The 17,230-nt window shown below is 38.1% G+C and overlaps 1 protein-coding gene across 1 annotated transcript; it reads right to left on the bottom strand.

Annotated features, from left to right (window-relative positions):
* Positions 1 to 9,447: 9,447 nt before the first annotated feature.
* Positions 9,448 to 10,380, bottom strand: LOC127680180 (olfactory receptor 2D3-like). Its single transcript, XM_052175747.1, has one exon. The coding sequence runs from the start codon at positions 10,378 to 10,380 to the stop codon at positions 9,448 to 9,450; it is 933 nt and encodes a 310-aa protein (XP_052031707.1).
* Positions 10,381 to 17,230: the final 6,850 nt, after the last annotated feature.

The raw sequence follows: 17,230 nt of genomic DNA, 5'->3' as shown, positions 1-17,230 counted from the left end.
TAAGCAGACTCAAAATATTTGGCCAAGATATAAAAAAATTGAAACAGATTTTAGTACAAATGCAAACTTAATATAGTATATATGCCTGTATGAACTGATGACTTCATTTTTAAAACAATTTCATATTCTGCAAAATTACATATTTACCTATCTTTGGAATATCTATTTATCTATCTATTTATGCAGCCTTTGCTAATAAAAACTACCTTAAATATCCCAAAACTGAAGAATAAAGAGAAAATTTTAAAATGCTAATAACCCTGATAGCTAAAATTTTTTATTTTTATATAGCAGATGCTAATGTGAAAAATAAAGATGGAGAAATTGCATCATGAGAGGTAAATTTAAAAGCGAACAGATGTTTTTTATTATTTCCAAGCTATAAAAATTTCCTGAAATCAGTAATGAAAGCATATGGTTGATTAGAAACTATTGCTGATGACCAGAAGTGCTTGCTGACAACAGCCTGGTATACCTGTTCCGAGAGGCTCTACTAGAGCCGGACCAATACAGATGCAGATGTACACAGCCAAACATTGGACTGAGCATGGGGACTCCCAATGGAGAAGTTAGGGCAAGGGCTATAGGAGGTGAAGAGGTTTGCAACCTAATGGGAAGAACAACAACATCAGTCAACCAGACACCCCTAAAGCTCCCAGGGACTAAACCACCAACCAAAGAGTACACAAGGAGTACCCATGGCTCCAGGTGTCTGTGTAGCAGAGGATGGTCTTATTTGGCACCGCTGGGAGGGGAGCCCCTTGGTGCTGTGGAGGCTTGATGACCCAGGAGAAGAGAATGCTGAGGCACTGAGGCAGGAGTGGGTGGGTGGGTGGGTAGGTGGGAAAGCATCCTCATAGAAGCTGGAGGAGGAGGGGTTAGCGGAGTTGTGGAGGGAAAACTGGAAATGGGGGATAACATTTGAAATGTAAATAAATGAAATAACCAATAAAGAATTAAAAAAAGAATTAAGAGCCGGAATAGGAAAAAAAGAAAGTCATGCACATAATGCAATCCCTGCCAACAAAAAATAGATAAGACTAAACAATAAGCTTGAGGCAAAGTATGTAAAAACAAGTTGATATTTTACTTTGCTTTTTAGAAAAAAGTTAAATTGCACTAATCTATAAATTTGATGACCTAGAGAGATGGCAGATTAAGGGGAAAGCAAACAAGTATGCCCTGACACTGGGTATTAGTCAGAACTTTGTTCTCCTCACTGGGAAGATGTGATTCCTTCCTCCTCTAAGAATATCATTTGTGTGGTTTCCAGAGGCAGATCAGAGAGGTGCCCCCCACAGTAGGTCAGTCAAATTAAGTCTGTGCAAACTTTCGGATGAAAATCAGTTCTCTAAACACACCCCTGTTCCTGCCAGGTTTTCCTGGGCTCAACTCCCTAGACGATATCCGGTGCATTATAGGTATGAACTTAGAACTCCCACCTTCACTTGCAGGGATTTTCTAGGTGGGCTGCTTCTTCATGACTGTGAAACAGACATTTAGTTTTATTTCTATCACCCATTTTCCCAACATCACCTAATGTAACAAAGGAATGTAATCAAAGTCAGTTAAAATAGCAAAGAAAGACTCATGACCATGCACAACATTTTCACACACTCACTGTGAGTGATAAAGGAGGCTGTGGCTGGCTGAGACCTGGAACTCTGTCTTGGGAATGGAAAGTTCTTAACTGAGAAATCCCAAGATCAATCACCATGTTAAAGAGAACTTGTGAACTTACTGTCAACTAGAAAGGTGATTCTGTTCACCGGAGAATAGAAACAGTTCATAGACCACATGAAGCTCAAGAAGGAAGACCAAAATATGGATGCTTCCGCCCTTCTTAGAAGGGGGAACAAAATACTCAAGGGAGGAAATATCGAGACAAAGTGTGGAGCTGAGACTGAAGGAAAGGTCATCCTGGGAATCCATCCCATATACAAACATCAAACCCAGACACTATTGCAGATGCCAAGAAGTGCTTGGTGACAGGAGCCTGACATAGTTGTCTCCTGAAAGGCTCTGCCAGAGTCTGCCAAATACAGAGGCAGATGCTCTCAGCCAAACATTGGACTTAGTGTGGAGTCCCCAATGAAGGATTAGAGAAAGAACTGAAGGAGCTGAAGGGGTTTGAAACCCATAAGAAGAACAATAATATCAACCAACCAATACCTGAAGAGCTCCCAGGGACTAAACCACCAACCAAAGAGTACACATGGAGAGACCCACGGCTCCAGCCCATATGTAGCAGAGGATGGCCTTGTTGTATATCAGTTGCAGGAGAGGCCCTTGGTCCTGGGAAGACTCGATGCCCCAGTGTAGGGCAGGTGGGGGCGGGGAGTAATCTCATAGAAGCAGAGAGAGGGAGGATAGGATAGGGCTTTCTGAAAGGGAAACCAGGAAAGGGGATAACATTTGAGATGTAAATAAATAGAATATCTGAGAGACAGAGAGAGAGAGAGAGAGAGAGAGAGAGAGAGAGAGAGAGAGAGAGAGAGAGAGAGAGAGAACAGTAACACATCTGTATACTCATGCAGCTTCTGTGGTGATTCCAGTTCCCACTTGTGTCTCCGGGTCAGTATGCTCAGGTTGTACCCAGCCCTGCCATCTTTGAATGTCCAAACCCAAATGGGTAAGAAGAATAAGAAAGTAACTCCTAAAAGGTGTGCTCTGGTACTGAAAGAGATTCTAGGAGTAGCTTTTAGAGCTATGAAGAGGCAATGGATATGCAGAGTGTTAGTAGTCATTACAGTAGCTTCAACCAGCAACCTACCAGCTCCAGAACAAATGTGGAGCTGTTTCTGAAGAGAGCTCATTCTTTTTAGAAGGTAGATGGGAAAGAGGGAAATAGAGTGAATCAAATTCCTCATTCCACAAACCTAATCAATATAAGAATTCTTGAAAGGAGGATTTGCCCCTCAACATTTTGCCCAATCTCACCTGGAGCCCTGGCTGGTGTCAGCACAGTGCAGTTAGCCCAGCAGTGAAGAAAGAGTGACAAAGAGAGGGGAGATTTCTGCAGCCTTGATATCCTCAGCCTAGCAAGCAACCTTCATTTCTGTTTCCAAAATAAGGGTTAACTGGTGCACCAAATGGAATGCAAGTCTTATCCTAGACTAATCCAGTGAGTATTGTCCTATGAAGAGACACAGCATGAAATCGAAGAAACCACCAGCTCAGGTCTGGAGGACTTTCCTCCAGAAGTCTTCAATCCTAAGGTCCTAAGGGCTGTTCTAATAAGAGTGCTCCCTGAAGTAATCGGTGCTGTTAGCTTCATAAACCTTTTGACAATAAGAAGTCCCACAGGCATTAAAAAAAAATAATGATTAAAAAAATATCACTGGGAATACAGCTTAGTGTTGGAGTGTTTGCCTAGCATATGTAAGGCCTTGGTTCAATACCCAGCATCAAAATGGTAAAAACAATGTTCTGAAACAGAATTATACTAAGATTCATATGAGCTTCAGTATTTTCATGATGAGTCTCGGGCTACCCTATGGACTCTTGATGTTTCCAAGCCTTTGTCTCAGTGTTCAAGTTAGAGGTTTCAGTTCTGAGGACAGTGGAAAGTGTGGCTGGTAGAGGAACAGCTGTCACTTAGAAGCTGTAGTTAGCTGTTCCAGGACTGGATACCAAAATTTCCCAGGGCTGTGAAAAAAATTCATATCAATTAAATGGTATTTATACATAACCTATATACAGTCTACCATATATTTTTGATTGTCTATAGATTGGCTACAATAAGCTCAATATAGACCTATATTTGTGGGTTTACTACAAGGTCTTACTCTTCAACCTAGAAATTGCAATTATCCTACATTAGCCTCTCTAGTGGCAGAGAAATATTTTTATCAAGAAATACATATACTTTTTTTTTATTCACAACTGCTTGAATCCTTGGATGCAGAATCTGTAGATAGAAAGAGCTGACTTATTGTTCATGAACTGGATTATATTCCATTAACTAACAACTACCAGAAGATTCAAAACTCTTGTCTATGTTCATATGCAAAATATTTTACTTATGGAATTTGGATATTTCAGTGGATAAGGACACTTGCTATTCTTCCAGAGGGCCCAGGTTGGAGTTCCAGAAATCACAGTATGGAAAAAAATTGTCTGTAACTCCTGTTCCAGGAGATCTGATACCCTTTTTTTTGTTTCTGATGGCACCAGGCATAGTTGTGGCACACAGACACACAGGCAAACAAACACATAACACATACACATAAAACTTAAAAAGATTAATCTATTTTTAAAAAGCCTAAAAGAAAAGCATTCTAATTTTTCTAATTAAATGAAATTATATCACAAAATGGAACATTTTTACATGTACATTATACATGTACATGTGTACATCATGTATAGACTAACAATATAAAAGACTCTGCCGTATTATTTTCATTAAAGGAGGTCTGCTATTTTAGGAAATAATAGCAAGAACTGACAAGCAGACTTAAGATAAAAGGTCTCTGTACAAATGCAAAGACAGCAGCATAAAGAGACAGTTATAGAAAGTGAAGGTTCTGTGACACTGGCTTCCTAGACACTGTGTGTTCACTTGACTGTTGCTGCACAGTAAGATCTAACTGGAGCTTGGCAATGTCATTTAATGTTGTCATTGGTCTCTGATTTTCTTAGGCAACTTACTGGTCTAATTTCCTATTTGTGGTCAGTTTTTATAAACATTGTGATTCACAGCCATGTCTTCATTCCAGCTTTTGTGATGTCATTACTACAAAATAATTTTAAATACTTCTAGTTACAGAGAAGTAGTTATCAGTTTGTGAAAGGTGCCAGCCCTAAAGCTATATTGGTTAGGACTGTCTTGGAGCTTTGGTTTTTTTTAACATACAAGCAAACATGCAAGATGTACTTGAGGAAATATTGTTCCTCAGTTACAGCATCCCAGGTTCTCTTCTTGTATCATGTTGGACTGAAAACCCAGCCAACTTCTAAGCCATACAGAAGAAAATAAACAGCATATCATTCTCAGTCTTTGGAAAGTGGAGCACATGGCTTTCTTTTTTGTCTCTATGGGCTTGGGTGTGACTACACTGAAATGGAGCTTGCAAAGCAAGCCATCTCTCCCTGTGTTGTACAACATATGTTTCAGATAATCTGACCATTGTGGGACAATCATTACCAGTTTTTAAATTTCTAGGTGTAGCATGTTACAAATTTCAAGGTTGGGCAGGTCAGGTTTGGTGTGCTGCTGTTTGCCAGAATTTGGGGGAAGCAATGTTACACATTGAATTCAATGCAGGTTTGTCTGCAAGGACACTCATAAGTTCATCTTGTATAGCTCTCTTACTCATGGTCCATATTGAGGATTTTTATAGAATCATTCTTATCTCAAAGCTATTTTATAGTTTTGGCTTTTCCAAGCAGTGATAATCATTATAAAACAAAATCAAGTGTCACTCCCTGTCACTCCCTACATTGTAGAACCTTATGTGAGAACAGTGACCAGAGAATCTGGAATTGAACCAAGGTGTCTCCAGACTATGTGTGTAACTTGATATTTTACCTATCCTAATAGTCTCCATTAACATTTCTTTTTATAATCCCAGTGTCTCCTATGATAGAAAGGATAGCAGAAACCTAAGGGCTGAAAGTGCCTACAAGTTGCTATCACTACAAAACTATCAAAGACATGAATCAGAGTTGTAAATGAAGAAAGAGCTAATAAAAAATTAAACCCATAAGGATGTTTTCAAATACCTGCTTTTGTGTTTGGTGAAAGGTGCTTTGCAGAGTGATTGCATTTTACTTCTTTATTCTGAATGAAGAGAGGATAACCATTTAGAGGTTTAGTCAAAAGTTATCCATACCTCCTCCAAATATGCTTCAAAATTTTAAAACATCAATAAAATCATTGCTTCTTAAATGTTGAAAAGAAAGATGTTATATAAACAATTAAATCCTTTCAGAAAATCTTATTGTTCCCTTGAACTCCAATGAGAAAATAAGACCTTTTGTTTGTTTGAGAACTTCACTCATTCATATAACATGTTCTATAAAACCCACTGCCCCCCCTCCCGCCACCATTCCTTCCACTGCTTTGTGTTTCCTTTTCTGTGTTGGTTTAGAAACATCTTTTTTTTGGTATATATATATATAACTCTTGTATTTGTATTGTAACATTTCATTTACAAATTATAAAAACTAAATTAGTTTTTTTTAAATCACCACAAAAAAAATCAGTTAACAACAACTTATCAAACTTGTCAGAGTAAATGAAATCATATAGCAGTGATGTTTAGCAATAACATTACTGCTTCACATAAATTTTATATAATTTAGTTTATTGAAAATTATATAAAATAATAATAACCATATTCCAATATTAGCCTTTAGAACAGTGTGGAACGTTTAACAAATTACATATATAATTACATTATAAATACATTATAAATAAATGCATACAATTAATCTGCAATTAGAGAAATTTTGTTATAAAAATAAAAAATACTTTATATTCAATGTTCTAACATTCTAAATCAAGGAAATGAAAATTTATCAGAATTTATCAGAAGCTGTAAATAATAGTACCAAGCAGTTTGCCATATCCAACTGACAAAGCACCCAGAAATTAGTTGCAGGGATGGTTGTGGATTATCATACAAAATGGGACATAATATGAGACTCAGTCTTGAAAAAGTCTGAGGAGTCAAGCCAAAGTAACTGGATTCTTGGTTATTAGCTTTGCATGTTTTGGCCTTTTCTTATCAATTCCTCTTTTCTGATTTAGTTTCCTAAAAACAAATCTATGCCTTGTTATTCAGCCATCTTAGTATCTTACTACAAATCTCAATCCTTTTTAGTTATAATTTATTTCTTCTGCCAGTTCATCCAGTCATGCCATGTTCTTCTGGCTTCTAGTTAATTTAAGTTCTATTTCTTTCTTCCAGCATTCCTGTCTGATATTTTCACTAGAGTTTGATCACTTCTATTTAAATTGTTTTAAAGAATTTCAATTTAGCACTAACTTTTTTCAAGACTGAGTCTCATATTATGTCCCATTTTGTTTAGAAACATCTATCAGAGCCTGGGTAACCTTGAAAGACCATATCCCATTCATTCTCCTGCTCCTAGGACTCATCAATTGCCAATAGTTTCTAAGCTGAGGATGGGACTTCAAGACCCTGCCCGCATCCATGACAGGATTTTTCACTGACTTGGTCATGTGGATACAGTCCCAGCCACTGTAGATTTATATGTGCAATTATTATGTCTAGCAAATACTAGTTCCATGCAGATATCCACCACTGTGGTTCTTATCATCTTCCTGCATCCTCTTCCACAATTGCCCCTGAGCATTAAATATCCCATTTAAAATGAGCTCTGAATAGGCAGATGGTTCCTTTTGAACATTTTCCTAAATATTGCATTTAATAACTTCAGTTATAAATTGTTATAAAACTCACTCATCCTAAAGTCATTCATAACACTTTAGAAGTATCAGTAAATAAATAAATTTTAATATTTGTGCTTTAGATATATTAAAAAGTTACATTTCAATAGATTTAGATTTTTCAAAATCTTAATTGTAGAGAGCCAGACTGACCCAAAGATTTCACAGAGATCCTAATGAAAGGATAAAGGGAACTTTATCTCTGTGTCCTTGTCCAGGAGTTGACTTGGCAAGGCTAGTCTGGGGCTAGAAGTGGTGTCTCAGTCATTAAAGCTCTAGCTTCTGGGATCCTAATTCTTTCCCCTTGCCTGTGGTTATCATTCCAAGGCATCTGTGGCTGAGGTCTCCTGTGCCAGTATCAACTGACTTAGCTTTCAGGGACTGTGGCCATTTTTCACCCTGCAAATTGTATATAAGATGTAGTTCTTTGTGGTTGTTATTTTTGTTGTTTTTACCCCTTTTATTAAAACCAGGATCTTTTTTCATACCATATATCCTGATTACAATTACCCCTTCCCATACTCTCCCATCCACATCTACTATGGTGCAATATGTCCTCATTGGCCATGAAAAATATTTGTGACCATTGAATTTGGAAAATACAGAAGTCAATATGGCAAACTTGAATTTCATCATCCCCCCTTTAATTTTCTCCTCTCCCACCTCATTCTTTGCCCATAACTTTGTTTTATATATGGTAAGAGATTATCATAAAATGATAGGCTAATTCAATTAAAAACAGCTACAGGTAAAAAAAAAGTGTTTTTGAGTTCTTCCCACTTTGTAAAAAGGTAGAGGGGGTCCTAAAATGAGCAGCAATGTTCTTTCATGAGGAGAATCCTCACAAAAAGTTCCATGGTAGAAAGGTGGTACACTATAGGAAGCTATGTGTAAGCCCAAGACAAGAAGCATAGAAGATTGGATGTGTCTGTACCACCACAGCACTTCCAGGAGAAATAAAAGGAAACTGGCAACACTAGGATGACTCTAGCTTACATTATCATGGCTTTGAGACCAAGGATGTGAATACCACCCAAGTGAAGGTTTCATTTCACTTCAGCCTTAAATATCATTATATTTTCTTCAAAGGGAAGGAAGTGTTACATTTGTAACTCTAGTAAGAACCTAGTCTCTATCTCATCCACACCATTCCTGCCTTGTACATATAGTACTACAGAGGCCAATTGAGCTCACAGAAAAAAAATGTGCCACCCATTGTCTTCTACTTTCCATAGAGGAGATAATAAAAATAATAATACAATTATTTCTATCCACCTGCTTAAGAAATAACTTGTCTAGGAAGGGGCTGCTATTTAGAGTGGAAGAGTTTCTCATAACAGTTCTGATGGAGAAAGCTGCTTCTCAATCTTAGTTCTCTAGAACCAATAACTAGTCTTGGTGTACGGAATGTGGGAATTATTAAAGATGTGTTCTTGAGATCCACTACTGAGAGTTGACTTGACTATCAGGATACTTTGCCTATTTGCTTTTGAGACAAGTTCTTAAACTTTGTTTTGGGTTGGCCTAGAATCTTTATATAGTCCAGGCTTGCCTAAACTGTGAATATCATTCTGCATTGGTCTCATTAGTACTTAGATTATGGGTTTGTGTCATTTTACTCAGTTATAGAAGTAGTTTGGATGTCTATGGATTAAAACTATAATCAGTAAAGATGGCTATGAATAATGATAGGCTAGTATGAGTTTGGCAATTACCTATGGGGTTTAAAGATAAAGGAAATGTCCCATGGCAGAATTAGATTGATCCATGAAAGCTGCAGTTTATAGAATTTTCTCACTATTTAAAATTTATTTTATTTTACTTTATTTTACTTACTATTAATAGGAAAATTGTCACAAATTAATCGAGTCACACCCAGAAATAATAATTGTAGACAAGGTTGTGGAAACATTCTTTGGTACACATGAATGAACTTTACTCTCAGATTAGAGATAGTTCCCAACGAAAGGTGTTTAAGACGTTGATGGACTTCAGAATAGCCTATACTCCTGATTATCTCCTGTATTCTTCTATCTTATCTCTCTTTTAAGTACTTTCTTTAATGCCTCTTTCACATCCTTGTTCCTTAAGCTATAAATGAATGGGTTCATCATGGATGTTATGACTGAGTAGAACACTGAGATTACCTTATCCTTTTCATTCATTTTCTTTGAGTTTGGCTGCATGTAGGTAAATATTGTTGAGCCATAGAAGAAGATAACGACAATAAAATGGGAACTGCAGGTAGAGAAGACCTTGAGCCTACCCTCACCTGATTGTATTTGAACCACAGTAGAGATAATATTCCAGTAGGAGAAAAGGATAAGAGAGACAGGACCTAGGAGAATTATTATACCCATTGCAAATATGACCATTTCAGCTGTGTAGGTTTCTTCTGAAGCCAACTTTAAGAGTGCAGGAGGCTCACAAAAGTAATGATTGATTAGGTTTGGTCCCTGGTATGGCAAGCATAAAGTAAATGAGGTATCTACTACAGACACAAATATTCCACTGGCCCAGGATCCTACAACTAGCAGAACACAAACCTTATGTGTCATGATGGTGGAGTAGTGCAGGGGCTTGCAGACCGCTATGTAGCGGTCGTATGACATGACTGCCAGAAGAGAGCTTTCTGTACACCCCATTATGAGGAAAAAAAACATTTGCACCGAGCACCCAGCAAACGAAATGGTCTTTCTGACACCTAGAAAGTGAACTAGCATCTTTGGAACAATGGTTGTAGAGAAACAGAGATCATTGAATGACAGGATTTTTAGAAAGAAGTACATTGGTGTATGAAGTCGGGAGTCAAGATGAATGAGGAGTATGATGAGCAGGTTCCCAAACACAGTGATCAGGTAGATGATGAGAAATACCACAAACAGCAGAATCTGAGTCTGATGATCTGAAGAGAGGCCCAACAAGATGAACTCAGTCAGATAAGTGTGGTTTAATTTGTCCATGGATGCTACTCCTACAAATCAGCATACACAGGCAGAACAATCAAATGTTGACTATGATGGTCAAATCCAGAAAGTAAAAATGCCATGGGAAGAAAAGAAATTGGTTAAGAAATCATCCTAAGCATTTAAGATGCTGTATTTTCTGCATAGCTACACTGCTCCTAACGCAAGCTGATTGGTAGGTACATTGAAAACAGGACCATTCTCAGCAATCCTTGATGACAGAACGCTTTTATCTATTGGAGCCATTGTTCAACAGTTGTGTGGATAATTCCAGAAAACATGTTCTGATCAATTCCATGTTGTTAATTTAATATGCAAAAGTACACACTGTGACAAATAGTAAAACCATATATTGAAAGTACAAATATATTATGTGAAAACAATAAGAATCCTTCCTTTGGTGAGAAAGTTCTAGTGTTACTTTCCAGTTTACTGATCACAGAAAATAAGTTAGCTTTGACCTAATCAAATATCAGATACTAATCATCATTGTCTTAGTCAGGGTTTCTATTCCTGCACAAACATCATGACCAAGAAGCAAGTTGGGGAGGAAAGGGTTTATTGAGCTTACACTTCCACGTTGCAGTTCATCACTAAAGGAAGTCAGGACTGGAACTCAAGCAGGTCAGGAAGCAGGAGCTGATGCAGAGGCCATAGAGGAATGTTTCTTACTGGCTTGCTTCCCCTGCCTTTCTCAGCCTGCTCTCTTATAGAACCCAAGAATACAGCCAAGAGATGGTACCACCCACAATTGAGTGATCACTAATTGAGAAAATGCCTCACAGTTGGATCTCATGGAGGCACTTCCCCAACTGAAACTCCTTTCTCTGTGATAACTCCAGCCTGTGTCAAGTTCACACTCAAAACCAGCCAGTACAATCATCTTCTCCATTTTCTCTTAATGGAATTCTCTAACATCTTCTGCAGTAACACCTGCCCCCCAAAGAGGAATTACAAAGTTATAACCTTGTTATAGTATATAAACAAGTAGAAGACATATGGCCAGAATTGAGCAGTATCACATAAGGGTTCTTCCATGAAATCCAGAGGCAGTCATAAGAACTGTCTGAAAAAGATAATGTCTTATGTATACTAATAGTACTTGGCTTCATTCATGCTACAGCTAAGCAGACTGCCATTGACTGGATGTGTGGGTTGGCTGGAAACCAGGCATTGGTGAAGTGTCCAGAAGCCAGGTAAGATACACAGTCACTATCTATGGTTTGATGTATACCTGCACAATCAGTGTGATGACAAGACACAAGATAAAGGATAAGTGATCACAAAGGAGTAAAGAAAGCAAGTGGTGGAAAATGAACACTAGGAGTGGGTATTCCTAGGAAAAAAATGAAGTACCCATGTTAGAATGCTCTTTAGAGGAGCTGGAGAGATGGATCCATGGTTATGAGCACTGATTGCTCTTCCAGAGGTCCTGAGTTCAATTCTCAGTAACCACATGGTAGCTCACAACCATCTGTAATAGGATACAATGCCCTCTTCTGGTGTGTCTGTAGACAGTGACAGAGTACTCACATACATAAAATCAATAAATCTTTAAAAAAAAAAAAAGAATGCTCTTTAACAGTGTTACCAGGAACAAAAGTCAATCCTGATGTCTGTACCATATTTAAATAGGAAAAGTCAGAAACTGCAAAATATTTGTGTTTACACATATGAGCCTCTGTTCAGGTACACAACAGAAAAAAATGAGATCAGAGTCATTGATCTAAATCAGCAATTTATGATTTCTAAGTGTATCTTGAGTTAAGACAACAAAAGCAAGCTTCAAGTAAAGAAGTGTTATCAAGACTAGATATGAACTGGGTCTAGTGTAATGTATGGAAGGATACACTGGCTTAGGGACTAACAAGATCATGTCTGAAAGCGCGTTACAAAAAGCAAAGCAAATAAAAAATATGTTGCCTCTCACTTTGGTTTGAGATGATGTGAGGATGAAAGTCATCATCAATAATCAAAATCATCTTTTGTTATATGCTTAAGAAACTGTGGTTTACAATATATTCATTGATAATTGAATATAGTTAGTGGGTTAGTATTTCTTAATTAAAATAGAAAAGAAAATACTGTCTCTTGCAATAACATAACCATGGTTTCAAGGAACTATTTCTTTCAGTATGTGTGTGCATTTTTGAGTATACATTTGTCTTTATTACAGTTAATAATAGTTTAATTTAATAACAAAATTACAATATAATAAGATAATGTAATAATAACAATTAAGGAAGCTTTAAGAAGAATATTGTTATAAGTCCAGAATGATTAAGAATGCCAATAAAAGCATCATTGCTGATCTCAGTTTCCAGTAGTTCTAGTAAGCAAATTTGCCATGCTCTAATATCGTGAATTTGTAGGCAGCAAGCTATGTTTATTCCCTGTATAATTTGGCAAATGTTAACATGCACATTCATTAAATATTAGTAATTATATGTTCATAAATATCTGATAATAATATGTCTCTAAGCTTCATCAAGTTAATAAATCTATCTTAATCCTAATTTTTCATATATCGGCATTTCTTGGTATGAAATAAATTTTCAAATATTTTTGACTAGCTGAATGAACCAATGAACAAGTATAGGAATTAATAGGATCCACCTTAATACTGTCATTTACATACATGTGCATTCAAATATTCTAAGCACTACAAGACCTATTTAAAGCATACAATTTTGAAGGCATAGCTTATGTTTCTAAGAAATAAGTTGTTTCTTTAGAATTGAGAAATATTTTGACAAGAAGAAACACAAGTTAATAACATCTCATACCCCTTGAGTATATAGAAAGATTCACTGGCAGCTCTTCGGGTGGGGAGGAAATGCACCATCAATTGCTGTGTCTCTTTCTTGTTCTAGCCCCAGGCAGTGTATCATTCTCTGCAGGCTGTTCTACTCATGCCTACAGAATCCACATAAATCAGTGTTAGTACTCTTCAGCTCTAGCCACCTCCTATTTTCCAGAGTAATCAACTATACACAACTAAAGCTCTACTATATGTTGTAAGCAATAACCCCATAATTCCAGAGGGCTTTATTGCAAATAGATCATGAGGACAGCAAAAGAGGAAGAAAGCACCACTGTGGATAAGACTAGATACTCAATGACCAGGGGATACTGGTGGGAGGAAAATGATGACTAGTTTTTTAAAAAATTTTACTCATTTGTTTTCTTGGGGCTCTTTCAGAACCAGAATGGGTGCACTTATATAGGGCTAAGATTTCTAAGGTTAAGGATTCTAAAGAAGATGAGAAGTGGAAAACACTCTCTCCCAAATAAACCATGGGTTAGCCTTCTCTTGGGATAGACTCAAGGTTTCTGGAGTTGAGGGGTGTCTCATTTCCTTCAGGATAATCCTTCTTGGTCACTGCAACATCTTTCTCCTTACCCAGAGGCCTGGAGATGAGGATGCACAGGTGTGGAGACCTCACACTGAGGAAATCAGATGTCTAGGACTGTTTCTTAGTTGCAGGTCTGGAGCTAGGACCCAGTGGTTGTCAGACTTCTCTCCAGGCAGCTGGACCGGAAGAGGGTGCTGCAATAGACTCCATTACCAGCTGCTGCTGGCTAGTGCAGATACACACTTTCCATGCACCCGCACTTATCTCAACCGTTTTTTCTGAGAAGAGTTCTTTTAAGATCGAGGTCTTGAGAGAGAATGCAAACACAATATTCCCTGGGGCAACTCTTGGCAGTAACGATAGCTCACTTTATTAACCTTACACACAATGAGATGCCTTGGGACATTTCGTTTTCTTGATTTGTAGCTACAGATTGAATTCTACATGCCTATTTTTCAATTTTTCTATAAAGACCACAAGAGTTTTGTATGCTCTGCATCTTATGATGACCCAATAGTCCCTCCTCTATGTATGGCAGCAAAATGAACTGTGAAGTCTATACAAGGAGGGTCTCAACATGTCTACATTTATATATTGATAGAAAAAATGTAAATTTGCATTCATTTTAAGGGTTTGTTAGTGAAATATTCAAAAGTATTGTTTAAAATTTGCAAATGTCATACATACTGTTATATTCTTTTCGAGGGTATATGAAAATATGATAAAGAAAATCTGGGGTTTTTTCTGGTATGATTTACTGAAATTGTCTAACTAAGTGATCTTTGTATCTATCTTACTTCTTTTATATGAAAAAATATATATTCCTTTCCCATAATTATTACTAAATTTCTAGCATCTACCTTTTTTATTACTTTTATTTTTTTTATAGTCCAGTCATTACCCACTCCTGGTCTGCTCTCCCACAGTTCCTCATCCCATTCTTCTTCCCCACTGTCTCCAAGAGGATATCCTCACCCCCACCTCTCCAACCAGGCTTTTCTACTCCCTGTTGCCTCAAGTCCATCAAGGATTAGATGCATCTCCTCTTACTGATACCAGACTGGGCAGTCTTCTGCTGTATATGTGGGGGGAAAGGGAGACTCAGGCCAGCTACTGTGTGCTGCCTGGTGACTCAGTGTCTAAAAGATCTTGGGGATCCAGGTTAGTTGAGACTGCTGGTCTTCCTGTAGGGTCACCCTCCTCCTCAGCTTCTTCCAGCCTTTCCCTAATTCAACCTCAGGGGTCCCCAATTTCAGTCCACTAGTTGGGTGTAAGTATTTCTTCTGTCTCAGTCAGATGCTTGTTGTTCCTCTCAGAGGACAGTCATGCTAGGCTCCTGTCTTCAAGTACACCACAGCATCAGTAACAGTGTCAGGGCAGGAAGCCTCCCCTTGAGTTGGGTCTCAACTGAAACTCCTTTCCCTTAGTATATTCTCCATTTTTGTCCCTGCAGTTCTTTTAGACAGGAACAATTCTGGGTTAGAATTTTTGTCTGTGGGATGGCAACCAATCCCTCCACTTGATGCTCTGCCTTTCTACTAGAGGTGGACTATAAAAATTTTTAAGGGATAGAAATTTTAAAGATGAAAAAATTCCTTATATGCTGCCTACACAAACAAGTCACTTCAACTTTAAGGATACAATTCACAAAAGTGAAAATATAACATACCCCATAAAAACATACACCAAGGGCTGGCTCTACACCCCCTTGCTTTTGCACTGTGACCCAGGTTGACCAATTCAGCTACCACCCAGGTCCAAATTCATAGCTTTGAGTTATTCCACCCCAGCATCTACTCCATCTGTGAACTGCTGGAGTAGGCGAAGGGGCCAGTCCTGAACAATCAGAGCTTCAGACTTTCCATGACCATGAGCAACAGTCAATTCTCAAAAGTCATCTCAGTGTTCTATGGAATCTTCAGCATCTGAAATTCTTTCTTCTATCTCTTGTATTCTGTTGTTGATGCTTGCATCTATGACTCCTGAATTCTTTCCAAGGTTTTCTATCTTCAGAGATGTCTCACTTTGCAATTTCTTTGTTGATTCTATTTTCAGTTTTAGATCCTGGATAGTTTTGTTCAGTTCCTTCACTTGTTTGCTTTTTCCTGAAATTCTTTAAGAAATTTTTGTGTTTCCTTTTTAAGGGCTTCTACCTGTGGACCCATGCTCTCCTGTGTTTCTTCTAGGGATTTTTGTAATTCCTCTTTAAGGGCTTCTGTGTGCTAACCCATGATCTCCTGTAATTCCCTATGGGATTTTTGTACTCTACTATGTTCATAGCTGCCTTATTTATAATAGAAGATGGGAAGAACCCAGATGTCCCTCAACAGAGGAATGGATAAAGAAACTGTGGTATATATAAACAATGGAATACTATTCAGCTATTAAAAACAATGGATTCATGAAATTCTTAGGCAAATGGATGGAGCTAGGAAGTGCCATCCTGAGCGAGGCAACCCAATCACAAAAGAACACACATGGTATGCACTCACTAATAAGTGGATGTTAGCCCAAATGCTCAAAATAAACAAGTTACAATTCAGCCAGCACAGGAAGCTCAAGAAAAAGGAGGACTTAAATAAGGGTGCTTTGGTTCCTCTAAGGAAAGGAACAAAATAGTTACAGGAGCAATAAGGGAGGCAATGTGTGGAGCAGAGTTTGAAATAAAGGCCACCCAGAGACTACCCTACCTGGGGATTCATCTTACAAACAGTCAACAAACCCCAATACTACTATGGACAACAAGAAGTGTATACCAAAAGGAGCATGCCATGGTTGTCTCTGGAGGAGCCCTGCCAGAACCTTACAAATAGAGAGGCAGATGCTAGCAACCAACTACTGGACTCAGCATGGGGTCCCCAATGGAGGAGCTGGAGTGTGGTCCAGAGGAGCTGAAGGGGTTTACAGCCCCATGGGAAGAACAATGATTTTGGCCACCTAGATGCCCCAAGACTCCCAGGGACTGAACCATCAACCAAGGAACACACATGGTTCCAGCCAAAAAATGTGGCAGAGGAATGCTTTGTGTGGGAGGAATGGTCCTTGGTCAGATAAAGGCCTCTACAGAGGCCCCAAGAAAGGGAAACCAAGGGGGGGAAGGGGAGTATGTCAGGTGGAGGAGCATATAAGTGGAGGCAGGGGGAGGGAGGAGGGGTTGGGGGTCTTAGAGGAGGAGGGAAATCAGCCAAGGTTTTACCATTGGCAATGTAAATGAAGACGATATTCAATTAAAAAAGAGAAAAGGGTATGAGGAATAACACATTATTATATTTTAAGTGAAAACATATTTTGTATATTAATTTCCAATTCAAGTAGTTTTGAAATGCTTAGAGAGACAAATTTGATTGCACTGTCAGTTTGTACTGGCTAGTCTTTTGGTGAACTTAAAACTAGAGTCCTCTGGGAAAAAGGAACATCAACTGTGAAAATGCCTTCAAAATATTGGCCTTTAGTTACACCTGTGGGGGCACTGTCTTGATTAATGGTTGATG

This window comes from Apodemus sylvaticus, chromosome 1 (assembly GCF_947179515.1).
Source record: "Apodemus sylvaticus chromosome 1, mApoSyl1.1, whole genome shotgun sequence".
Lineage (NCBI taxonomy): Eukaryota > Metazoa > Chordata > Mammalia > Rodentia > Muridae > Apodemus > Apodemus sylvaticus.
The sequence above is the reverse complement of the archived record's forward strand: the minus strand, read 5'-3'. Positions and strand labels throughout refer to the sequence as shown.